This window comes from Canis lupus, chromosome 3, assembly GCF_011100685.1.
Source record: "Canis lupus familiaris isolate Mischka breed German Shepherd chromosome 3, alternate assembly UU_Cfam_GSD_1.0, whole genome shotgun sequence".
Lineage (NCBI taxonomy): Eukaryota > Metazoa > Chordata > Mammalia > Carnivora > Canidae > Canis > Canis lupus.
The window spans coordinates 26,320,590-26,348,272 of NC_049224.1; the positions used below are offsets into that span (position 1 = coordinate 26,320,590).

The 27,683-nt window shown below is 39.9% G+C and overlaps 1 protein-coding gene across 4 annotated transcripts in view; it reads right to left on the bottom strand.

Moving 5' to 3' along the window:
* The window catches only part of RASGRF2 (Ras protein specific guanine nucleotide releasing factor 2), a 239,440-nt gene that overhangs the window by 157,908 nt on the left and 53,849 nt on the right, over positions 1 to 27,683 (bottom strand). For all 4 annotated transcript variants that reach the window (XM_038532437.1, XM_038532438.1, XM_038532439.1 and 1 more), the window contains exon 2: positions 17,279 to 17,385. In XM_038532437.1, coding sequence (XP_038388365.1) covers positions 17,279 to 17,385 — 107 coding nt within the window. The remainder of the gene's footprint in view (positions 1 to 17,278; positions 17,386 to 27,683) is intronic.

Genomic DNA, 27,683 nt, shown 5'->3' on the forward strand with positions numbered 1-27,683 from the left:
CTGGATACCATTGTTGGGCAACCATATTTGGCCATATCCATGCCAAATAAAGTGAGTCTGCTAAGAAAGAAAATAGGCAGATGTTTAAGAAAATAGAGATAAGAGAGATAGAAAGGTAATGCCTATTTGGGTTCTTGTCAACTTTCTAGTTTCTGGTTCCACACCCTCATGATACCTGAATATATTTTTTATTCTTGGGTTCAGTGAGATACTACAATTTCTCTCAAATAAAGTCTCTGTAACCTAAACTAGTTTGAAATAGGTTTCTGTTACTTAGAACTTAAGAGTCTTAAAATATTTCTAAAATCACAATTTTAGTTCAATTATCTCAACATCCTCAGCACTTACATCATGTGTGCTATTAGTGTTAGAAAAAAACATAGTGTCAGCAATATTTTAAAGTCTCTTCTTCAAGAAATCACCCTAATAAAGTAGAAAGAAAGGCTGTATAAGTGTAAGTGGGAAGAGAGGGAAAAAAGGGCAGAGTCTTCATAGAATGTGCTTTTAGAAACTTTAAAAGGAGGAAATAATAGAACATGAGAATGTAGTTATTATAATAAAAATTCTGCCCTTTCTCATCGATTTTATTAGAACTATAACAAATTTATTGCAAATATATTAAACCAGTGTTAGATAGCAAGATGGCATTTTTTTCTCTTATAAAAAGTCCAGTCCATATTGTACAGCTGAGTTCATGCAGACTCTACCAACATCTGTCTCCCTTCACTTCCAAGGCCCCACTGAAGTGCTAGGAAAATTATTTTCTGTTTAAAGAATGAAACCATAACAGCATTATAAAACAGGAAAGTATGCCATCAACAGACCAGAAGTTGTAAGAAATTCCATGAAGAGAAAAATCAAGTAGAATCAGAGTGGTGGGAAATTCAGAGTAGGGGAAGCCACACAAGGAGACACCTTGCATAAGCACAGGTCCCACCAAGGTGGCCAGAACTCCAAGCCTGGAGTCAACAAATTCAAAGAAATAGAGTAGGTAAGGGGGCAATCATTAGGGTCATTCATTAAACAAGTGCTTTTACAACATATGCAAGTTAGGCCTCTCCTCTTCCCAATTCCCAAAGTAAAGAAATAAAAGGGACAATTGGCAGTGACATGCCCTCAAGTCACAACCCAAGATGTGCTCTCTGTAGAAAAGGGACCATCAACTGGTCTAATGAGGAAGTTCGACTCAGAGAGAACAGAGCTTGAATTTACACCAGACATCCACCGTAGACATAAGAGAACCAAAAAAAGGATCAGCACTAGAAGGGAATAGGAATGAAAAACATGTATTGTTTTTCTATTGTGAACATATTACCATGAACTCCCTGGTTCAAGACAACACATATTTATTATCTCATAGTATCTGTGCAAGCAAAGATCCAGGTTGTTTAGCTGAGTATTCAGCTCAGAGTCTCACAAGCTAACCATAATGGTGTCAGGCAAAGTGCATTCTCATCTGGAGGCTTGACTGGGGAAGAATCCACTTCCAAGTTATTCAGATTATTGAGAAATTCATTTTCTTGCAGGTATAGAACTCACGCAGCTTGCTTCCTCAAGGTCATCAGGAGAGCATCTCTGCCCCCAAGGAGGACCTCCGTCCCTCCATGAGGGCTTCCAAGGATTGATTCAGGCCCACCTGGGAAAATCTTCCTTTTAATTAACTCAAAAGGATCTGATTTAGGACCATAATTATATTTGCAAAGTCCCTTTTCCTTTATCAAATAATGTAATCTGATCAAGAGAGTGACTATCTCAGTGTGCTTGTCATATAATAATGGCTAATAGCAAGTCACACGTTCTACCCATGAACATACAATAAGTATGCCCTATTACCTGAAAAGGAAGCCTATATATAAGTGACACAGATGCAGAATAAACCCAGGCCAGCTACCTGGAATAACTCATAAGGTCCTTCATTTAGAAACAAAGATCACTAGAGTCTTGAAAAAAACAACCCAAAAAGAAAGACTTCTGTAGTAGGCAGCATCTAAGATAGCCCTTACTGATCCCTTCCTTCTGGTATTCATGTCCTTATGTAACTCCTCGTAAGTGTGAGCTGAACTTAGATGACTCACTTCCAAGGAATAGAATATGGCAAAAGTGATAGAATGGCACTTCCCAGATCAATTTACGAGAAGACTCTGGCTTCCAGTTTGCTTGCCTTCTCTTGCTGTCTTGCTCGTTTGTCCTGAAGAAGCCAATGCCAAGTTGTGAGCTGCTGTATGGAGAGGTCCACATAGACAGACACTGAGAGAAGCCTCAGGCCACCAGCAAATAAGGAACTGATAAGGAAGTGAATCTAGCTAACAATCATGTGAGTTAACTTGGAAGCAGATCCTTCCTCTTTTGAGTCTCCAGCTGAGACCACAGACCTGGCTCACACCTTGATTGTTGCCTTGTGAGAGACCTTAAGTCAGAGGCACCCAGTTAAATCATGCTTGGATTTCTGACCCACAGACACTGTGGGAGGACAATAAATTGCTCACTGTTTTAAGCATCATGGGGTAAATTGGCATGCCAAATGAACAAATAGAAAAGATACTAAAGAAACAAGGCCAATTCAAGCAATAAAGATGATCATCTTCAGAGAGATATGGAAGGATATTAGAGTCATAAGGCAAAAAGGGGCTGCTATAGAAAAGAAGTAACCAGATAACAGGAAGAGTTCTTGGAAACAAACAATGATTACTGAAATATTACACCTCAGTGAATGTGCTGATAAAACAGACATGGCTGAAAACTAAGCTAGATGGTTGGAGACATAAAGAACACTGAACAACAATAGCAACAAAAACACAAAGAGAATGGGGCACCTGCGTGGCACAGTTGGTTAAGGGTCAGACTCTTGGTTTCAGCTCAGGTCCTGATCTCAGGGTTATGAGATCGAACTCTGCACTCAGCATGGAGTCTGCTTAAGCCTCTCTTTCTCTCCACCTGCCCCTCCCTCTGCTCATGCATGCACTCTCTCTCTCTCTCGAATAAATAAATAAATCTTAAAACACACACACACACACACACATGCACACAAAGAGGTTAGAATTACAGAAGAAAGATTGAGCAACACTGAGTACAGATCCAAGGGTTCTAATATCTACCTTATGGGAGTTCCAGAAGGGGAAAAACATCTTCCCTTAACTGAACATGATACAGTTCAAATAGAAAGGATAAAACAAATGCCAGACAGGATAAATGAAAACATTTCATACCCTGATTCACCCTGGTAAAATATGAGAGCTCTAAGGATTATAAAGGCTTCCAAAGAGAAATCACAGTTTATCTAAAGAAAGCAGGAATCAAGATGACATACTTGTCATCAGTAACCTGGGATGCTAGATCACAGTAAAGAACTAAAGAGAAAGTATTTTGAACCGAAATGCTTACACCCAGGCAACCTCAACCAACCAAGTGCCAGTTCAAGGCAGAAACAGTTTACTAGCAATCACATTTACTAAAGGAGAAAAATTATAAGGAGACTTTCCAAGCAAACAAAACAGAAAAAAAGACAAAAGTTAACATCGTATGCAAGAATACAGGCCAGATGAAGTAACGGGAGCTAGAAAGAAATTAAAAGTTCATGTATGCAAGATTCTCCTTCAAGGAGCAAGTATTCAATTGCATATGATTACACTTCGTTCTCTGTAGAACCAAACACCAGTTTTGATACTTTGGTACATTCTAAAACTATGGCTTTTTGTCTGAGTTCTTTATTGGTTTTTTTATTTTCAGAATCAAGAGGCTTAATTCAATTTAGGAACGGAAGGTATTTAAAAGTTTATAAATAGAGAAGAAAATAATAATGAAAGGAAAAAAGCCTCAGGGTTAGTGGAAAGAAGAGAACAATAAAGACACATGAAAATGTCTAAATTTACTTATTTGTCATAGCAGAGATTCACTACACACTGCTCAAAACTGTTAAACAAAGAGAGTTAATTATATTATTTTAAGACAAACTCAACCAATTTAAAAGCCAAGAATCTGTAAGTAACAAAAACAGAGGAGGTAAAGGGAGAGTAGGTAAAAGGTATTGTAAAAGTGTTAAATTCCTCATCTTTATAGCAAAGAGCCAATAAAAGGGCCTAAAATCATTAAGTCAAGAAGTTAAGGACATCATAGAATATAATATATAAATATTAAAGAGAGGGGAAAGGATCTACTTAACCAAGAAGTAAAAATCATTTGTCAAATTTGGTCAAGAGCTTTAAGAACAATAATACTCTGCACTGGCAAAGATATGACAAAATGGGCGCTGTGTACCAGAGCGAGACATTCTAGGAGACAGTATCGTAATAAGTATCACAACAGGCTAAAACGTTCATATCCTTTGTCATAGTCATTTCAATCATAATAGTCTAACCCAAGGAAAATAGAGACTCCCACAAAGACATATAAAAAAATCAGATGATCATTCATTAAAACATATAAGAAAATTGAAACAATCTAAATATAGATGCATATAGTATGGAAGTGGTGAACAAATAATAGTTACCTCTACACAATGGAATGATACAAGCCACTTAAAGTCCTATTTTTAAAAAGATAGTTAACATAATGGAATACATTCAAGACCCACTAATAAATTAACAACAACAACAGCAAAAAAAACAATCCCAGGAGATTAAAGTAAATATAATTTGTACATGTACATGTGCTGGGGCAATTATAGATGATTTTTAAGTACTCCTTTTGTGCCTTTCTGCATTTTCCAACATTTCTATATTAAGTGGCAAAAAGAAAATAAGCAGCTCCTAATGGCAATTATTTATTCTGTGAGGTGAGCTTACATAATATTTATTACTTTCTTTATATGTTCCTTTAGATGACTCCAAATCCACTCCAAACCCACTCTCCATTCAGTACTTACTGAATGTTCTTATGCACCCAGAAACTGTTCAAAGCTCCAGACACAGGAGTAAACAGAACACAGAAACAAACAAAACAAAACGGTGCCCTCATGGAGTTTATATTGCAGTAGGGAGCAAGAGGCAATAAAATCAAATTTTAAAATACATACTATGTTACCTGGTGATTAGTACCTTAAAGGAAAAAGTGGGGTGGGAGTGGGGAGAGTAGGACAGAAAGTGGGGGAGATAAGGGTTACAATCTTAGGGTGTGAGAGAAGGTCTCCCTGAGAAGATGGTACTGAAGTGCTGACCTAAAGCTGTGAGCCATGTGGCTAGCTGGTTGGAAGAGTATTCCAGGTAGAGGAAATAGCATGTGCAAAAGCCCTGTGGTAGAAGCAGGCTGGGCTGCCTGAGGAAAAGCAGAAGGGCCAGCTTACTGGAGGAGTAAATTGGAAGCAGAAGAGGGAACAGGATTCTAAAGCACATAGAGCCCTGTAGACCAATATAAAGTCTCAGGTTTTCACCACAAATGAGATTCAGAGCTTTGATCAGAGGCATGTCAAGATCTGACATTTTAACAGGATCACACTGGCTGCTGTAATGGGAAAAGACAGTGGTGGGGGGTGAAGTGCCAGGGGAGAAGAAGGGAGGCCAGTTGGAGGCTCCACAATAATCTAGGCAAAAATGTTAAAGATTAGTTCAGCACCCGGCATGGGACCTGGGACAAAATAGTCATTCCAATAAAAGTCATTGTCAAGTGGAAAAAAAAAAAATCATCTAAGATGATTTGCTTTGCATGCTTTATTCTTCTTCACATAATTTTCATTTCTCAAAATTTTCAAGTCATTCCATTCATTTAATTGGTTCTCCCTAGTTTATTACTCTTACTGGAGCATCTACTTTACTTTGTGTCACAAAGCTTTATGCATCCTGTTAGTGAATGGATTATGACGAATCAACTCAAAATGCTTCCTTTCAATGTAAGAACTCTCAGAGCACTGGTATTTCTATTTTACTATATTTCCAATATATGTTCTATCTGATTAAGTTTTCCAGCTGCTCAAATTTTTTTTTAAAGATTTTATTTATTTATTCATGAGAGACACAAAGAGAGAGAGAGAGGCAGAGACACAGGCAGGGGAGGAAGCAGGCTCCACCCAGGGAGCCCGATGCGGGACTCGATCCCAGGACTCCAGGATCACGCCCTGGGCCAAAGGCAGGCACTAAACCACTGAGCCACCCAGGGTTCCCACCCCCCAGCTACTCAAGTTTAAGAATTTCTGCCTATTTATTATTTATTTTTATTTTTAATTTTTTTGTTATTCTGTTTAACTCCACCAAGGGGGAAAAAATAGTCTCTTCACTGCCAAAGGAAATAATAAAATTAAGTCACATAAATCAATATGATGATAGCCAAACTCATATGTCCAGTACCAACAGATGGCAGATTTTCAGTATATATATGAGAGTAAAACACTCATGTGTAATATTCATAATCAAAACCAGGACACCACTATTCCATATGGGACAAAAGGAAACATTCCAATGGAATCCTAGAGTCCAGAGAAGTACAGTATAAAATCATAAGCCTTAATTATTTTTACAGAAGAGTAAAAATTACATTAGCTTCATAAGAAATGGTTAAATGGGCCAGAACCTCATCCTAGTTACTTGAAGACATATTTGATAGCTAGCTAGCTAGCTAGAGACAGACAGATATAATAAGCTAGATAGATATGCTAATGAGATATAATGAGAACTGTAACAAAACCCAAACTGAAAATTTGTATTATAAGTGACTGAAGAAAAACTCCCACTAAGCTCCAGGATTATGCTCAATGTTATTGAGAATTCTCTTTGGAATCAGCATCCCTCATATCAGGGGCATCATGATGTCTTTGGGAACTGGGAAAAGCCAGTCCTGCCTGACAGCAGTGCAGTTGCCATCTAAATATTTGAGCACTGGGAGCAGCTACCTTATCTACACAAGACTGTACCTCCCTAGCTTTACTCATGGCCACTTCAGCATTACTATTATCCACTTTTTCTGGCCCTCAAATTCTCTTGCATTGATAGCTCTACCCCACTGGCTAATCAATATTTATTAGGTGTCACAGTAGGGTGAGGGTCTAACTTATCACCCCTGCTAATCCCCCCTCTTTACTGATTGACTCTTTTCTCCTATGCTTGTCCCCTTTACAATGAATGGAAACAACTGCTCTGTTAGAAGAGATCAAAAAGAGGAATAAAACGTAAAGACTAAAATTCTGTCTAAATATTGCTCCTTCTTTCCAGTTCACAGTGAGTAGCTCATTACTTAAACACCTAACTTCAGGATGTATGGAAAGTTGTCAGTAACCCTTTCCAAAACACAATTAAACATAAAAAACAAGCAACATAAATATTGTTGTAAGGTAACAGAACAGAAAGCCAATAATGGTAAAATAATTACTTTGAGGCAGAGACATTTTAAGGAACATTTATTTCCAAAAGCAAATATATTTTATAGTACTATATTATAAAACTTAAGAAAATGTTTTATATCACATTTCTGTTGATGATTCTTTCCTAACATTGACACTTCTATTTCCTTACAAATGTGCTTAAATAGTATCGGCAAAATTCTCTTTCTGATCACAAAAAATTATTTAGTATATTCATTAAATCCAAATGGATTAAAGGGGTTTGTAAGTTCTCATAATCAATTTCTACTACAAGAACTCTAAATAAAACGGCAATAGAGAGACACGTGGGGGGCTCAGTGGTTGAGTGGCTGCCTTCAGCTCAGGGCATGATCCCAGGATCCTGAGAACGAGTCCCACATCGGGCTTCCCTCAAGAAGCCAGCTCCTCCCTTTACCTGTGTCTCTGGTGAATAAATGAATAAAATCCTTTTTTAAAAAAAGCAATGGAAATAGGTGAGGATGTGGAGAAATTAGAACCTCATAAATTGCTAGTGGAAACATCAAATGATAATAGCCGCTATGGAAAATTAGTTTGGTGGTTCCTCAGAAAGTTAGACCTGGAGTTAACATATGACTCAATAATTCAACTCCTAGATATACCCAAGATTTTTCAAAATATATGTCCACCAAAATGTGTACACAAATATTTATATCAGCATTACCATTTGCTATTTAATAATAGCAAAAGGTGTAAACAATCCAAATGTTCAACATGGGTAAACGGATAAGCAAAAGGTGGTACGTTCATACAATAGTATTGTGCCATAAAAAGGAACGGGGGACCGATTATGCTACAGCATGGATGAACTCTGTTAACACTGCGAGAAGTAAAAGAAGCCAGACACAAAAAGGCTACATGATTCCATGTATACAAAATGTCCAAAATGAGCAAATCCATAGACACAGAAAGTACGTCAGTGGTTGGCTAGGACCAGGGAAAATGGGGAGTAGGGAGTGAATGCTAACAGATATTGGGGTTCTTTGCAGGTGTTGGAAAGGTTCCAAAATTAGATACTGGTGGTGGTTACACAACCATTAAACTGTATGCTTTAAAATGGTAGGTTTTGGGCAGCCAGGGTGACTCAGCGGTTTAGTGTCACCTTCAGCCCAGGGTGTGATCCTAGAGACCCGAGATCGAGTCCCGCATCGGGCTCCCTGCATGGAGCCTGCTTCTCTCTCTGCCTCTGTCTTTGCCTCTCTCTCTCTGTGCATCTCATGAATAAATAAATAAAATCTTTTAAAAAATAATAAAAATTAAAAAATTAAATGGTGGGTTTTATGAATTTTTTAAATATTGTTTTTTTAAAACCAATGGGACAACCTCCCCACCAAAAACAGTATTTGTACTGCTCTATAATTCAAAAACTTTCTGCCAAAAAAAAAAAAAAAAAAGCCATATATATAAGAACAAGACCAAAAAAATGGTGCTAGGGGATCTATAACAAATACAAGGAGATAATAATATCTTTGTCATACAAAGAGCTCATAAACAAACTGATGAGAAACACACCAACAGAAAAAATGAGGAATGAACACGAGATGATAATTCATATAGGAATCACAAATATTAACAATAGCAAAAAATAGTCAATTTCACCAATAATCAAGGAAATGCTCATTACAGCAAGATACCATTTTTTATCCCTCAATACATATAATACAGATATTTAAAAAATGATTCCAGCTTTCTCATGTCCTAGTGGAGGGAGATTAAACTGGTACACACATTTCTGAAAAGCAATTTGTCTCTGTGCCAGGAGCAGCAGATAAGAGATGAGCAGTAGAGGTCTGCTTTGAAGGAATTCAGGCTGCCAGAGAGAAAGAGACCTAAACAAATCAATGCAATAATCCTGCAGGGGCTTGAAAAGAAATAAGGGGTTATAGTGGAGGCTCAAAGAAGGGAATGGTTGGTCCTTTCTCCAGGGGGAGGAAGGGGACCAGGGAAGGTGATGCAGAGCTGAGTCCTGAAGGGCAGGTCTGTTAGACTGAAGGGGACATGCCAGCACATTCGAGTTCCTGGGTGTGGTCCTACAGCTACAATCCAGGACACAGGGGATGGGTGGGGTCAGAAGTTCACAGAGGTCAGCTCAGGAGGGGCCTTGCTTGGACCGGATCACTGAACCCCAAGTTCTAGGATATAACAAATATCGGTCAAATGAATACAATTTTTTTTTCTTAAAAGCAATGTGAATCATGATGCTATTCTCTCCACTCTTGGATCTGGTTAAGATTTTCTATAGTAAAAAGTAAATGGAATTTAATAACCAAAAGAGCTAACAGGAACCCTGGAGTCCTTCCAGGAGCAGATGTTCTTTTCAGAAAGGACACTCCGGTGCCCTGTGGAGAAGGGATTAGGAGGCAAACATTGAAGAGAGACAGGTGAGGTGGCTGAGCAGTAAGCCAGGCAACCACCGTGGACACGGAGAGGAATATAGACCAGATGTTTCAGGGCTCAAATCCACAAGGGGCTGAATGGATGTGAGCAGTGGGGGCAAAGGGTGAAGGATGGCATTCTGCTGGCTGGAGTGGCTGAAGGTACATCTACAGGAGACTGTACCCTGGTACGAAGAAGGGGACAAGAAGGGGACATGGAGAAAAACAGGAGTTTGGACTCAGTGAGTGTCAGTTAACTGGGCACCCAGGGGGAGAGGGCATGTAGATAGGTCAGCATAGAAAGATGACTCTACATAAAAGAGGCAATACATCTTGCTAAGTACACAAGCTCCGCAGTTAGCATGCCTGGATCTGAATGTCCACTCTGCCACTTATTGCCACTTAGTAGGCTGGTGGCCTTCGGGAGGTCATTTCATCCTCTAAGACCCCAGACTCCATGGGAATAGTACCAGCAACTTCATGGGCTGTGGGATTGTTTAGTGAAAAGAGTACACAGTGCAGTTACCATGGTATCCAGTGGAGCAAAAGCATGGGGAAAGGGTGGCTCCATCCACCTGGTGGCTGCTGGTGAGGAGAGAAAGGCGCAAAGGAGCAGAGCAGTGGTGTTAACAAAAGGGATAGAGCATAAGGAGCAGTGAAAGAAGGAGAAGAAATGATCAAAGGAGTAGAAGGAGAACCAGGAGTGAGTGATGTTGTAGAAGAAAAAGAAAAGATAATTTCAAGAGAAGATTCAGGTCTTTATATAACGGAGGTTAAAAAAACAAAACAAAACACCTCCAAGTTAGTAAGAAAGGAAGATTGAAAATAATGTGAATAGTAAATAAAGAGGGTGTAATCATATAATTTACCTACCTATCTTATGTACCCATCTTACCTATTTATCTAATGGATATGCAAATACGTAGAAAAACGGAGCACAGGGTTGTTACTAGGAAATACCTTTGAGGAAGTAATTGGGTGTGAGGAATGGGGCCAGGGAAGGACCAGCATACGAGTAAGTGCAAACTCTAACTTTTTACTCTCTCTGCTTGTCATTGTTTGAATTTCCTTTCTTTTAGACAGCTTGGATTTAGACTATTTGTGTAGTAAAACCTAAGTATTAAATATAACTGTGAAGCTGGAGTTATATAAGGAAAGAAAAGCTTCGGAAAGGCATGGTCATCTCAGGTGGGGACAGACACACATCACGAGGGGCTGAAAAGGGAGCAGCCCAATCACTCCTTCAGAAAGGCCTGGCTGCGAGCAAGAGAGGGCAGCTGGAGGGAGGATGCAGGCCCAAGAGAAAGAGTTGTGGGTTTTTTTAAAGATTTTATTTATTTATTCATGAGAGACACAGAGAGAGGCAGAGACCCAGGCTGAGGGAGAAGCAGGCTCCATGCAGGGAGCCCGATGCAGGACTCGATCCCAGGACCCCCGGGTCACCACCTGAGCCAAAGGCAGGTGCTCCAGCGCTGAGCCCCCCAGGCGTCCCAAGGGAAAGACTTTCATGTTTTGGCTTAAGGTGGGAGAGATTCATTCAAGGAGAATCCGAGAATACAGGAAAAAAGCCAAAGGGGGGCTGGTAGGCAGATGGGAAGTGTGAGCGAGCCAGGGGGTAAATGCTGGAGCAAGGGAAGTGGAGGGAAGGGCTGAGGGCAGAAATCGGCCTCAAACTGAGCCAGCCCCGTGGCAGTGGCGCCCCGCAGGTGGCCGGGCGCTGCACACAGGACACCTGTCCCGCAGGTGCGTGGCCGTTCCCTGGGCCGTGGGAGCAGAAGCAAAAGCGCCGGGAGGAGTAGGAAGCAGAACCGACAGGTGAACCTATTAACAGAGGGCTGCACAGCCTATTAACAAACTCAAGGCCACCTCTTCCCTGTAGAAAACAAGTTCTAGGATCTCATCAAGTGAAACTGTGCATTGTTCTCAGACACCTTATCCCTCCTCTCTCCTGTTGCACTTTGCAGGCTCTAAGGAAGAAAGCCTTGAAGTCTCTCTTTCATCCTGTCAAATCTGGAGGCAAAGGACCAACAGCACTTCTTAGTAAAAAAAAAAAAAGATGTATCTCAAATGAACAAAATCTACACCTTCCGCTTTGAAGTAGTGATAGTCTTGCTCCTACAAGAAGAATACAAAACATGGCTTCAGGATTGCTTGAGGCTATAACATTACTGCCCACGTCTGATTTTCTAGCCCTGTCATTTCCCTGTGATACATGAAGCTCTTTCCACTTTTCTATGTAATCACCTTTTTTTTCTGATTTGTAGGGGGTTTCTCCATGCACATTCTATAAAGAGCTGATTTTATGGGGAGGATGTGATATGCAGTGTGGCCTTTATAGTGATAGACAGATTTTAGACATTTCCCTCTAAATTAAGCCTCTGTCCAAGTAAAAAGGATGAGGTTATAGGCACTGGGTGTTTGGTACAGTCACTATGTTGGGGCATGTGGTTGTGTATGTTGTGTGTTGTCTGTGTGGTATATGGTGTGGGGGAGGGGAGAGCAGATGGGGAGTGGCGCGTGGAGAGAATGAACTACAGGCTGCCTCCGGCATATGTGATCAAAAGGACTACAAGTGAAAACAGACCCAAGTGGATGAATCAGGGCTTTTTAAAAAAAATATTTATTTATCCATGAGAGACACACAGAGAGAAGCAGAGACACAGGCAGAGGGAGAAGCAGGCTCCACGCAGGGAGCCCCACGTGGGACCCGATTCCGGGTCTCCAGGATCAGGCCCTGGGCCTGGGCTGAAGGTGACGCTAAACCGCTGAGCCACCTAGGCTGCCCCAGGGCTTTCTTTAGTGGGCAAGAGGACAAGACTTAACTGGAAGATTAAGTCTCTCTGCTCATCAAATTCAGCACTGACAGGGTGCAGGAATGGGTTATGTCAAGCCCCTCCCAACCTAAATCTGACGTGAGCTTTTCAGAATGGAAGCACGATGCCCAGTTCCTTTTCACTCACAAATGTCCTCCCCACTGAGAAGAGTCTAAGATTCACCTGCCACAGGCACACACACACCAAGAGGATGGAGGAGAGTCAAGATGGGGTTTGAGCAGAGTTGCAGTTCAAAAAATTAGAAAGCAGGCAAAAGACACAGTAGGCCTGTCTCAAACACAGAAAGCATAAGCTATAATTTTGCAGGAAGAAAAAAAAAAGCTGCAACATTCTGTAGTGCGCTGTACCAGGCACAATAGTCTCTACATCTCCAACTTTTCACAAGTCGTCCTCTAACCTCAGCTTTGGTAGAAACCCAAAGCCAGCTTTCCCCTTAGAACACACCTTGCTTCTCTAGTAGCTTCTGATACGCATTTTCTCATATCTTGCACAGCCAAGGGCAAAGGAAGCCCTCAGAATGGCTCCTGACTGCCCCTTCCAGGCAAGTAAACTCTCCAATTCCCCACAGAGGCCCTTCCTGACCTGTGCTCATCATCTCTGACCCACAAACCTGCTTTCCTCCATCATCTCTTCCCCCAGGAAGTGACACTATCCATGATGGGGGGCCTGAGAGATGTGTAGGCTAGCACCCTGATCTAATACCACCCTCATCCAGGTGGTCACAAAGTCCTGGGGGAAGTCTATCTTCCACTGCATCTCTGGAATACTTTCCACTTCTCTTTTCTTAACTGTCATAGCCCGGGGCCTTTGGGTCTTACGCTTAGACCAGAATGGGCAGAGTTTTGGTACCTCTACCCACCTAGCTCCTCTTTCCGGTCATAACCACCTTCTAACTGCTGAGGCTTTGCTTGGTCAGTGTTCCAGCAGATGAAAAGTTGAGAAAAAGTGCTGTGGATGCTGTCTTTAAAGCCAATGAGACCTACGGACCCACAATCAACTCAGTCAATGTTTTTGACTGTCCTAATGTCAAGGACTAAATCAACTATAGTGGAAAGATATGACCAAGAGGAAGACAACAAGAAAAAAAATCAGGTTATTAAGAGTAACCAAAGTTCCATACGCAACTACCAAACCACTTATGGAATAAGCATAGATTTTAATGCCATTAAAATGCTCTGGCCTCACCTCATCCAGACAAAAATAAGACCGAGTCTTGCTAGCAGCTTCCCATGAACTGGTGCCAATAATATGTGATGGAATGATATTTTAAATGTGCCAGTGTTCTAGAAATGTAGTATTGGCCAACTTCAAGAAAAACTGTAAAACAAGCTTTCTGGACCCTGTCAGAGCTTGGAAATGAGAATGTAATTTCCAAAAAGACTTTCCTTGAATCTCATCTAAGGGAGAAAATATGCAACTCAACGTCCCGGAAAATGACCCAGAGATCCTCTCTGAAGGCAAACTGGAGCAAGTAGATTCAGCTCTGAGGTAGAAAAGCCAGCAGCAAGAATGTGATTTTCATGGCACGCAAGGACAGCAGACCCAAGCCAGTACTGAGAAGACAACCCAGGAAAATAGCAGAGACCAGGAGAAAGATTCTGAGTGTTTCTATGTAGTGTTGGCAGGACACTCAGAAAAGAACTAGTTTCAGGCTAAAATAGTCATCAGTTAATCAAAAGCTCAGACTTTAGCAAAAAAAAAGAAAACTCAGACTTTTAAAAACAGAGATTAATAAAACCATAGAACATTTTCTATTTAAGCAGTAGCACCAAATTAATGACATCAGACTGTCCTCTAAAGGTGAAATATTTAGTCAACCAATCAGTTGTGTAATTAGCACAATGCCAAGCAAAACTGGCTGACGAACACCTTCTCTGAATCAGCTTCATTAACTTTCTGGCTCTGTACATGTATGAATAGTCAGAATGAATTTCACAGATCAAAGTTTACACCAAAAACTCAACTTAAACTTAAATGATTTATAAAACAAAAAATTTAAGAAGCAACTCAATGCAAAAAGTCAAATATAAGAACTGAAGTATAAAGCAGTCTGTTTAAAAAGAAGTCATCAAAGAATCCAGTTCTGGGCCATAAATCAAAAGAAGAGCAAATTTAATGGACCAAAAAAGTCAGGACATTAAAAAAAATCAATTATTAACTAAGTCTTCAAATCCACAAGAGAAGAGAATTTTGATTATTTGATCACCTAAACCACTAAAGTGGTTTCTAAAGTCTGTTTCCTAACAAGACCAAAAGTGCCCTGCTTTTGATCATATGTCAATCAATACCAAATACTGACCCACACCCCCATGTATGACAAAGTTCTCATGGCAGAGGGAAAAAAAACTTATTTAAAATCTTTTTTTTAATTTATTTTTTTATCTTTATTTTTTTTTATTGTATTTATTTATTCATGAGAGACACACAGAGAGAGGCAGAGACATAGGCAGAGAGAGAAGCAGGCTCCCTGCGGCAAGCCCGATGTGGGACGTGATCCTGACCTGAGCTGAAGGCAGATGCTCAACTGCTGAGCCACCCAGGCGTCCACTTAAAATCATTTTTGAAGTAATGCATACTCTGTATTTGGTCTACCACAGTATTTGCTTGGCAACTACAAAGGTAAGGTATTTACTAAAAGTATCTGACTTTTCTGGAATGAAAAAAGAGGGGAGAACAAACACACATGTTTTAAGTTATTTACTTATTTTAATTCCCAGGTAGATAGGAATTACACAGAGATTGTGTCTAGAAAGGTGTTACCTTTCCAACTCGATACTCCTTTCACCTTTGAAGACCTGACCCTCTTTCTATAGCCAGTCGTTGTGCCTTACAGGAGATCCCTGAGCAAAACCCTCAGACAGAAACAATGAGAGAAAAGACAGCTGAACCGTGTGCCAGGGCCCCTCAGAGAGCAGCCTTTGGTTGCCAACCCTGTGCATCTCAAAGAAAGATTTTGAGGAGGAGGAAGGAAATGGAATTGAAATATTTTGCAAATAACATCCTCAATTCTCAATCCTGACCTTACATGAATCTATCTGCATCTCTGAATAGAGGAAAAGAAAAAAAAAATAGAAAAGAGGAAGACTCAGGAGAAAAAGATGAGAATGAAGACAGGTATGATCCAAAACACTGGCTACAGGCTCTGGAGTCAGACTGATTTGGGTTCGAAGCCAAGCTCTGCAGCTGAACAAATTCATGTTAGATGTTGGCCAATCTGCTTAATAATCATGAGCCTTTGTCTTCTCATCTGGAAAGTGGGTAGTTGTGAGAAATAAGTAAGGTATGTAAAGCACTCAGCGTGCTGCCTGCCACAGAAGAGGTAGGTAGCTGGTCAATATAAAGTAGTTGAAGAAAAAAGAGGGGTGGGGAGGGGAAAAGGGGGAGGAGACTTCCAGAGACAACATCTCAAGGGTTCAAGAAGAGTCTAAACTCAGAACAAATGCTCCATCCTCATTATAGTCAATCTGAAAGTATTTCTTGGTCACCTACTACATAATTAGCACTGTGCTTTGTTCAGAAATGAAGCATCCTCTTCCTCACTCAAGATACATACAATCCAGCTCAAGACACAGAAATCACACATGTGAACTATGTAAAAACAAACAAACAAACAAGCCCTAAATTGTACTAGACCGTTCAATATTCTACGTGCAGTAATGCAAGTGCTAGAGCGGTTTGGAGAAGGAGGCCCCGAGGGCTCCTTGTGAAGGGCAGTTACAGGGACGGGGAGGGAGAGGCAAGATGGGGCACTGAGGAGAAGCAGGGGGCCTGTCAGGTGAAGGAAAAGAAGCTGTGCCCAGCCGGAGTTCTTGCCACTGAAGCACCTGGGAGATGAACAGGGAGCTACAGAGTCACCCGAGATGGACAGGGAGGGGACAGGCAGGCAAGCAGCGAGATGGGAGCCATATGAAGCAAAGATGGACTGGGCCAGGACGCCCGGGGCAGCTCCATGGTTGAGCATCTGCCCTGAGCTCAGGTCGTGATCCTGGGGTCCTGGGATCGAGTCCTGCGTCGGGCCCCTCGCAGGGAGCCTGCTTCTCCCTCTGCCTGTGTCTCTGCCTCTCTCTGTGTGTCTCTTATGAATTAAAAAAAAATAGACTGGATTTCAGAAATGAATTTGAAAAATAAAAGAGAGGGAACTGCCTGGGTCTCTTTCAGATTTCTTCTTGTGTGAGGCCGAGTGTGTTCTTTCTACCTTCCTGGTATTTCTTAGGAGGAAATAAAAGCATGGTCTTCTCTCTCCCTGGATAGAGTCAGCATCACCTTTTTTGATAAGCAGCATCACCCTTTTTGATAAGCACCTGTTTTGTAAACCCAGGGCAGGGTTTAGAAATGTGAGCTTGGCTGCATCCATATCCTTGGCTCTGCCACTTAGCAGCTGTGTGACCTCGGACAAGCAAACTAACCTTCCCGACCTCCCTTTCCTTCTCTGTAAAAGGGGGTAATTATAATATTCACTCTCAGATTGTGGAGAGGATAAGCAAAATCAATACATTTAATAAATTCCTTAATTGAGAAGCCCTCAGAGGAGCACCTGGCACATAGGAACAGTCCGCCGAAGTGACCTATTATTATTATTGTTGTATCTATTACTTTTCACTGTTAGCTAGAATATGGCCATAGAAGGCTCAGAGAATCATCTCGCACATGACTAATGAGGAGGTACCAAGGGATTGCAAGTTCTTCCAAAACTACAGCCAACAGTGAAAAACCCCAACACAAGAGACCCGGCCAGTTCAGCGTCACAAGAGGATTTGAGCCCCTACCTGGCTTGGTGAATGGCCTCCATCCACTCTTTACCGTCCTGCTCCTCCTCACAGCGCAGCTCCAGAGGTTTCTGACCTTCATGGCCAAAAAGAACGGTAAAGTAGTACTGGAGAGAAAAACAAAGTTTAGTTTTAGTTTTCAAGCATGACCATAAAATACATTTATTTCCCTACATGGGTCTATGTTTTAAAAATGCATCAGCATTATGTAAATCCTATTTCAAAACGTAATATCACTCCTAGTCTACTTGGCAATGACTTTGCACCTAGAAGATACAATAGGTTGCATCTTAACACCCTCTGTAAGAGTCAACCCACAACACCTCACTAGATATGGAAAAGGTAATTTGATAAGACTCTACACAGACACACAATTAAAATTCCTTACTGAAATTTCTAAACCTAATAAAAGATACCGAGCAAAAATTTACTCAGTGTAAATGAGTAAATTTCACCAACATTTTACCCATTGGTGTACAGTACTAGCAGCCCTTCTAAGATCAAAAATAAGAAAAAGATGGCAGTTATCAGTGCTTCTATTCACTAATTCTACCTGGAGGGCAGTATAGAAAAATGAAGGGAAAAAGGCACAATAAATGGGAAGCAAGGGGAAAAATTTTTCACAGCTGATAGGCCTGTACTAAAAGTTCATTGAGAAACTATTAGAATAAGAGCAGTGGATAAAATTGTTAGATATAAAATCAATACACAAAAATTTATTGCACTTTGGTATAATATCAACAGACTCAAAGCTTAATTTTGAAAATACAGCATTTGCAACAACAAATACAAGTAACTTAAGGCTAAATCTAAGAAAATGTGTTTATCATCTCTATTAAGTAAATTAATCTATAATTTCATCAGTCTTTATTTTTGGTAGAATTTGACAAACTGAATCTGAAATCTGTGCCAGGGGAGAAGCTTTCACTTTAAACCAGTCTATTTGAGGTCGGCATATTAATTACCAAACTGAGACTGTCTGGAAAGGAAATGTGACTGGTGAGTTTTTTTTTTTTTTAAGATTTTATTTATTTATATGGGGGAGAGAGAGAGAGAGAGAGAGAGAGAGAATGAGCTGAGGGGAGGAGCAGAGGGATAGAGAGAAGCAAAGTCCCTAAGCAGGGAGCCTAACATGAGGCCTGATCCCAGGAGTCTGGGATCATGACCTGAGCCAAAGGCAGACACCCCTGGCAAGCTTTTTATTATACGAAAATGATCAAAAATAGACTGGACCTACCCAGAATGTCTTCCTAGGGCATAAAAAGAACCAGTGCCACAGAGCTGCTCTAAGGGCGAGCCAAAGCCAGAGTTCTTTCTTTCATCCCACCTTCCCACCCACCCCCAAAGTTTTGTTTATTCAGTGTGACAGTTATGTACTCACTTTCTTCAAATGAATGTAAAAACTTTGGGACAAAAATCCTAGAGATAAGAATTTCCAACTTAAGGGAAAAGAGAGAGAGACAAACCAAAAAACAGTCTCTTAACTACAGTGAACAAACTGATGGTTACCAGGAGGGAGGTGGGTAGGAGAATGGGTAAATGGGTGATGGGGATTAAAAAGGGCACTTGCTGTGATGAGCACAGGGTGACACACAGAAGTGTTGAGTCACTCTATTGTCCACCTGAAACTAATACCACACTGTATGTTAACTCACTGGAATTAAAATTAAAACTTAAGAAAAACAATTTTCAGCACAATTTTACAAAAAAAAAAAAAAAATGACTAAGAGACTTCTCAGGTTACCTGAGCATAAATCATCAGTCCACTGAGGACTCTGAGTCATGTCTGTGTGATAATCCACCACGCTTCCCACGGACAGTCCTAAGCCCCATAAATGGCAAGCTGTCTTTAGTTCTTAAGCCTCTTGTCCAGCCAGAGGACTAAATGCTAGGAACCAGGGGGCAATAACTTGATGAAAAGGCCACAGAGAATGAGAAGAATTGAGTTTAGCACGGTATTCAATAAAGCTCCACTTAAATTTGAGAGGAAAAAAAGTTAAAACTCAATAATATAACAAATCAGTGTCTTAAAGGTCAATCCTGTAAGTGATGGCATTTCAGTAACTGCTGGCTACTGTCCAAGCCCAGGTGTCCAGTCGAGAGAGAGGAAACGCTCAATGAACTGGCCCAAAACTGAAAGGCTGCAACCAGGCCCTCGCCAGCAACTGCTACTCTGAAACCCAATTAAAAGTCACCTTTCAAAGACAGCAAGGCAATTATATTAGCAGAGTACATGCAAAGGTTAGGCCATGTCCCACGGCATAACGATGACGGCTTTGAGGCGCACATGTTGCATTTCCAGGAGTTCACTTAACAAATTTAGCTCAACTACAAAAAATTATGTCTTTAAATTCGGCATCTACAATGACAGTGAGTTTCTCTTCCTTTTCTCCCAAGATATCCTCACCTGTCGCCCAAATCGATTTCTCCAGGCAGATTCTCTCCAGGTGCCAGCCCCATATTTCTCCTATAGACAGCATTTCAGTCAGATCCAAAACTGAATTCATTAACTTCCCTCTCTTCCTTCTACCCCCCCAAGCCTCCTCCTCCTCCCGTCCGCCCACACAACTATTCCTTCTCCTCTTGTCTTTTCTCTGTCCAGTGAATCTTTATTCAATGGTTGCCCCAACTAGGCACCCCAAAGTCCTCTTCAACTCCTCCTCATCACCCTCACATGTGGTTTCACCAAGGCTCTCTTGGAGGACTCTCTTCTGGCTGGTGCCGGCTGTAGTCTGGTGGTGCTGTGGTTCTGCTGCACTGCAGCCACACCAGGGTATCCCTCCCACAGGAAGACGGGCTCTTTCCTCAGCCTCATGCTACGGCCAGCACCACCGGTGTGAATCCTGACCCCAAGTGGTAACTCAAGAACTTGGGCAAGTCACACTACTTTTCTGAGCCTGAGTTTCTTCCTGGGCATAACAAGGACAAGGACAAAGACCTTACAGGATCAAATCAGCTGACGGGCAGCATTCGGCACACAGTGGGCACTTAACAAATGTAAAGTGTATCTTTGTCATGACACACCTTGTTTCTTCTTTCATCCCCAGCCTCTTCTCCACCTACAAGTTCTTACCAAACTTTCATGACTCGTGTCACTGAAATGTCAATCCTCTAAAATCCCTCCTTGGCATCTTCTAGCAAAAAAGAGTCACTCTGTCCTCTGGGTCTTAGTAACCCCGTGTACCCTCTTCTGACATCCTAGCACTGTGCTAGGCACACACAAAGCCCCCAATACTGTTTGATAAACAAATAATCATCAGTAAAGAAACATGAGGTATAATTAAATTAATAAGTTTTCTTCAAACAGCTGCATGTGATGATAAATTTGATGACTATATAATCATATCCAGGTAGCCATCTAGAGAAGGGATTTAAAAAGCCTGCTTAAACTACCAATATATCTTTTGATCCTAAGTATGAAAAGTCAGAACACCATAATGATCTCACAAACACAGAAGAGCAATAAGAGCAGATACCATACGCTGGCAGATTCACCAAAGGTTCTTACCCCCTACCTACAATGACCATAAAATACCAGAAAGACAACAGAATGAACAGATCTAGTACATTTAAATGTTCAGGGTCTTTTTGGTACCTTTTGTAGCTTTGTACGATTTTCATTTTTCTGGTTGTTATTATAATGGGTTTGCTGCCATTTAATGCTATGTGTTTTTGCAGAGAGAACAAATGTAACCCAATATGAAAACACAAGCTCACTTAAAACTCTGGTCCCTAAGCTCCTGCAAGTTAGAAACAAATTTATAGCTAACTGTGGCAATTGCTGAGGGATAGTACTACAGGACCACTTCCACTTTCTACATTACTATATTGTTCAAATCATTTACACTAAACACAGCTATATAGCCCCAAAAAATGCTCATTCCATTTTTAAAGTGTTTGAGCCACTTACAACAGATACCTTCAGCTATATAATCAGCAATAAAGACACCTATTTTAAAAACTATGTTCAGATCTTTTTAATAGAACCTATATATCAAGAGAAAGTAAATTACATTGATCAAATCATTAATGTTCAAGGCAGATTAAAAACTACCGTGGTTTTCTTAAAAGTACACAGCAGAAAAAATAATCTCCTTTTAAAAATGCTGTTCCATGCATGCTATTATTTGGATGGTACTGTAGGGTTTTAAATTACTACGTAAGTCCTTGAAATTTTTCACTTTTTGATTAAGAGAACCAACACCAACCCTCTGTCATCAACCACTAAGTCAGAAAATCCTCCAAGTATCCCTTTTCCACTGCCCCTGCCAGGGAGGAGGAATGGGAGATGCCCCACAGGAACCCTCAGTGGTCTTCTCCTCTGGACCTCCCAGTGGCCTGACCCTGTAGGTCAGACACAGGATAGATAAAGGAATGGGTGCCTTCCAAATTGTCCCTGGCTAGGTGACTTACATCCATGGGACTAGGGATCCTGATAGCACAGCAGCCTGGGTGACAGTACCTCTGGGATCACAGCAAGGCTCTACATGGGATAGAGCTCTCTACCCTCACCAGGCCTTGGGGTCTGGCCTCTGAGTCCCTGGAAATGTGGCCCTTTGCAGCCCACAGCATATTTCTCCTCATTACCCTCATGGGTTGCTATGGCCATCCATCCCAGTCAAAGGGGAGACTCCAAGTGTTTAGGATATGGAGATTAATAAAGCTGTGTACAGTGGTCTAGATCCATTTCCAAAGTGATAATGAACTATGTGGTCCTGTTATTCATCCTGTGATTCATTAGCTCCTGCTCTTTCTCTTTCTTTCTGTAACAGCTTGTAGAGTGGAAATGACATACACTCTAAACATTCGATATACTGATGAAATTGAGCTTTATGTGCTCTTATACTACTCATTTTGACTCTGAGAAGTTCAACTTCACCCAACCTGACAACTGAGCTATCCTTAACATGCGCAGGAACTCCAATTAATGTTTTCCCAGTATATGACTGGCCCTTCAAAGAGAAAAGTACCCCATCCCTAAGCCCTAGAGGCAGAGACAGATCACTCTAAGTCTGACGTGCGGCCTCTGCCGTCGCATGAGAGATAAGAGACTGAGAATAATAGTAAGGTGGATATAAAAAAAAAGGGGGGGAGAAATACTTCAAGCTTCTTGATAAAATTTTCCTCCTCAAATTCTCACTCCCTTGTATTCCTGTCATTGAAATGTCACTTGTAAGGTACCTCTCTGCCCACGGCATCTGCTTACCATTATGCCAGCTGGTGAGGCACTAACTGAAGAAAAGTCTAAAGCTTTATTCCCTTGATGCAGCTCCACTGGTATCTAGGAGAGAAAATATTTTACTCTCCAGCCTTAGTGATTGTTTTTATCTACTAGGATCATTTCTTTACCACAGCTCTCTCCCATAGGCACTTTTAGCTCCAAAGAAGATTCTGTGTAAATTAAAGGAGGCTGATTTCCCAACTACTTTATAGACTCCATCTTTTCATATCATAGTTATATGGTGACGCTCTTCATAGTTAAAACATGTCAAATCATCCAACTACCTTCTCCAGGTCTTCTTAGACACAAAGATTTAAGATGCTGAAGGCTTCTCTCCTCCCTGTTGGTTTACTGCCTTCGCAACTCTGAGATTTGGAGGCCTTGCCATGGGCATATTTACTTCAGGGCAAGCCGACTTCACAGATTCACACCAGCATCCAAGTACGCAGTGTGATTCAGAAGAAAGAGCCCCAGGCTAGGAGACATCAGGTTTTTTCTCCTGCCTCTGGAGACAAAGTGTGAACTATGACAAGTTCTTCTTGTGCTCAGTTTGTTCTTGGGCCAACGAGAAGATAAGGCCACTTCTACTAATCCCCAGGGTAAAGAGCAAATGCAATAATAGATATCAAAGTGCCTGGGAAGGCACGAAGTACGTGTTGGCATTCCTGTGGGGGTGGAATTGACAGGTCTCACCTGGAAACCAGTCATCTCAAGTCTGCCTGGGACACTGGACTTGGTCCAGATCCACACATCTGTGTAATTCAAATACTCTTTCCTTTTTCTCCAGTGTTCTCAGATAAAAAAGTACATGGGGAAAAGAAGAAAAGGATGTATTAAAATCATTAGCCAGCACACTAGATACTTGGTAATTAAGAAGACGTCATACTGTTTTTGTTGTGTTGGTTATTGGTTGTTTTGTTCTTGAGGACTTTTTTGTGGTTGTTTGATATTCGCGATGCAAAGATTCTTAATTCTCCCAAAGATTTAGAGAGGCGTTATATTTTGAAGCTTCAATGGCACGAGAGAGTTTAACAATTTGTCCCAACAAAGCCAATACATTGATTGTGAATTTGAAATAATAATTATGGCAAAGTAAAATCTACACTTATGTTGTAATATCAATTTTTAAGAACTGACTCAGAATATATACTCTTCTATTAAGTATATTTTAGGTTTTAGTTAAATAAGAATTTAACTTAGAAACCAGCTCAAGGACTTAGAGTTTAAATGCCTCCTACTGTGGTTTTCTACAACAGGAAAAACACATTGTGTCTGGCTTCCAAATTTCATAAAGAACAGAGTTAAATTAAACTGTGCCCGTTTAAGAATGACAAAGATAAGATGCCAAAAAACCTGTCATTTTAAGAATGGCTAAAAGAACTTGATATATTTGGTTGCTCTTCAAATCTTCAAGAAGTTATCATATAAAAATTGGAACAGAGAAACTTTTCATCAATCAAGGAATCCGAACTCCCATAATCATCAAGTATACTGAAATTTGTGAAAAAGTAAGCATGATGCATTGTGGCTGAAGTCATCATCCCTGACTGGCAAGGGAAAAGCAATGATTTCTCTCATGTGAGACTTCATTAAGTCTCCTATAAGTTCCTCTCCTTCATCTTTCTACTCCAGACAGGGATGGATGTTGTTGAAGATAACATCTGATCTGTGTGATTGACTTCATCCCACCTCTAGCCTTCCCGTTTACTTACTATCTCAAGGGAGAGACATCTAACTCTGGTCAGCCTAGAGCCAAGGACTGAGTACACTTGAAAATTCAGTCACCATTGTCACAGCCTTCTCTCATAGAAAGATGACTAAACTTTATCACCATGCCAATATCCATTCCATCCTGCTTTCTCATGAACTAATCTAGAGCCCCAAACTTCCAAAATTCTAAATAATGAAATCCACAAAACTCTTTTACTTCATACCATTTTCATCACTTTCTCATTTCAACCATTGATTTTATTTCCCATTTCCCAACCACATTCTCATTGTGTGGAAGCTATAGACAATAAAAAATGTATGCTGTTAATGCCCAGGGTAGTTAGTGCCACTTAGCAGAAAGGAAAATACTTTGACAGAGACAGTAAGTCCGACAGATTGCTTGTTGCAAGCCTATTCTTGAGGTGCCCTGTCAAAGAGGGACCATGGTTATGCCAAAACATGGGCAGGAAAAATGTGGATAATGAGACAGACTTTTAAGAAGGAAAGTCTTTTATAACATTGTATCAGTTTTATATTGATAATCATCAGCTACATATTCAGATTAACAGGAAACCACAGTTGCATTGATGTTTTTTAATCAGAAGCACTGTTGCAAAAGTGACCAAAAAAAAAAAGTCATTTAAATTCTTATTTCATTTTTTATATTTTAGATGGTAACTATTCAGCAATAATTATTAATATTTAAATTCATTGAGCAAACCTCAAAACTAGAATAATATAAAAGGATTAATGTGTTTAATATAAAGAAGTTTTCTAAATCAATAAGGAAAAGCCAAACACCCTAATAGAAATGTTGGAAAAAGAATATAATATTCAGATGCCTACAAATGAAAACAAACAAAAAATAACACAAGCACATGAAAATATGAAAAAAAATGCATATTAGTACATTAAGACCACCTTTTTAAATTGTAATTAAAAAAAAAAAAGTCCAGTACTGGGAAATGTGATCATCCTAAGATTTAAAACTGAGAGCTTTTCCCCTAAGTTTAGGAACAATACTAGGATGTCCACTCTCACCACTTTTATTCAATATGTTAGTGGAAGTCTTAGACACAGCAATCAGACAAGGAAAAGAAATAAAAGGCATCAAAATGGGTAAGAAAGAAGTAAACCTTTCACTATTTGCAGATGATGATACTACATATTTAAACCCAAAAGACTGTACCCAAAAACTGCTTCAACTGATAAACGAAATTCAGTAAAGTCACAGGATACAAAACCAAAGTACAGAAATCTATTGCATTTTTATACACCAATAATGAAGCAGCAGAAAGAAAAATTAAGAAAACAATCTTATTTACAATTGCATCAAAAATAATAAGATACCTAAGAATAAACCTAAACAAAGAGGTAAAAGACCTGTTCTCTGAAAACGATAAAATACTGATGTAAGAAATTCAAGATGACACAAATAAAATGAAAGACATCCCATGCTTATGTACTGGAAGAATAAATACTGTCAAAATGTCTATACTACCCAAAGCAATCTACATATTTAATGTAATCCCTACCAAAATACTAACGACATTTTTCACAGAACTAAAACAAACACTCCTAAAATTTGTACAGAACCACAAAAGACCTCAAGTAGCCAAAGAATTTTAAAAAAGAAGAACAGAGCTGGAGGCACCACTATTCTGGATTTCAAGTTATGTTACAAAGGTGCAATAATCAAGACAGTAAGTTACTGGCACAAAAACAGACACACAGATCCATGGAATGGAAGAGAAAATCCAGAAATAAATCCACAATTATACGGTCAATTAACCTTCAATAAAGCAGAAACACTATCCGGGGGAGAAAAAAATCTCTTCAACAAATGATGTCGAGAAAACTAGACAGCAACATGCAAAAGAATGAAACTGGACCACTTTCTTACACCACACACAAAAATAAACTCAAAGCGAATTAAGGACCTGAATATGAGACCTGAAACCTGAAAAATCCTAGAAGAGAGCACAGGCAGTAACTTCTCTGGCATCTGCCAGCAACTTTTTTCAAGATAGGCCCCCTGAAGTGAGGGAAACAAAAGCAACAATAAACTATTGGGACTGAATCAACTTATAAAGCTTCTGCACAGGTAAGGAAACAACAAGACTAAAAGGCAATCTACAGAATGGGAGAAAATATTTATAAATGACAAATCCAATAAAGGGTGAGTATCCAAAATAGATAAAGAACTTATAAAACTTATGATGAGAAGGGTTTTTTTGCTAGTATCTCTATACCTAGAAGACAGTTTTAGGTTATAATGATAAGTCTATATGTGCATTTTTGTAAAATACCTGTGTTTTTTGTGGACAGGTTCATTATTTTGTAACATCTAAGCTTTCCAGATGTCCTGAGGTGATAATGTATGATAAAATGTACAGCTAGTAAATTAACCAATGTATAAGTTTCTTTTTGTTATAACTGATAGGAAAGAAGCACCTTGGACATCTCTGAGAAATGTACATCTGGACTTATTCATTAGGTTGGCAGGAGAGGGGCAGAAGGAAGTATAGAGGGAAAGATGTATGCAGATGTGTTCGTATCTACATTTTAACAATAACCATTAATGTGTGTGCATCTCTTTTGGCTGTACTGTAGGAATATATTATGTGATTCAATGGAAACATACATCCTTGTTAATATTTGAATAGTACAGATTGGATAATGAATTCTTTTAGAAGCATTATGCATTGCATACTTTGTTACCTTAAATCTCATTTTTAATTGAACATTAAGACAATGCAGTATTTTAACTGTAATTCTGCCCATATCTTTATCTAGAGGCCTGTTGCCATTTTTGTCTTTTATGAAATTTTTGTCGCCAAGAAAAGTAGGATTATATTTTTTCCTTTCAGGTTGAGTTGGTGTAGTGTTTGTTGGTTAACGAAATACTCATAGCTTTGAGACTTTGAAATGGTAAACATCCATGGTGTGTAAAAATGATACATAACTGTAGGATCTTATTTACATTAAAATACTCAGTTATTGGATGCCTGGGTGGCTTAGCGGTTAAGCGTCTGCCTAAGCATCTGGGGTCCCAGGGGTCCCACATTGGGCTCCCTGCAGGGAGCCTGCTTCTCCCTTTGCTTCTGTCTCTGCCTCTCTCTCTCTCTCTCTCTGTGCCTCTCATGAATAAATAAATAAAATCTTTTTAAAAAACCAAAATAATAAAATAAAATGCTCAGTTGTATAGATACACTCATGGGACCTAGAAGCCAAACTATAAACTGCAAGTGATTATGGATGACTTTGTTTGCTTCTTGTGTTTTTCAGTTTCCTTTTATGTACATGTTAATTTTTAAAAGACAAAATTTTTGAAACTAAAAAAAAAAAAAAAAAAAAAAGAAGGAGAGAACTTAAAAAACCCAACACCCAAAAAACAAATAATCCAATTAAAAAATGGGCAGAAGGCATGGACAGACATTTTTCCAAAGAAGACATTCAGATGGCCAAGAGACA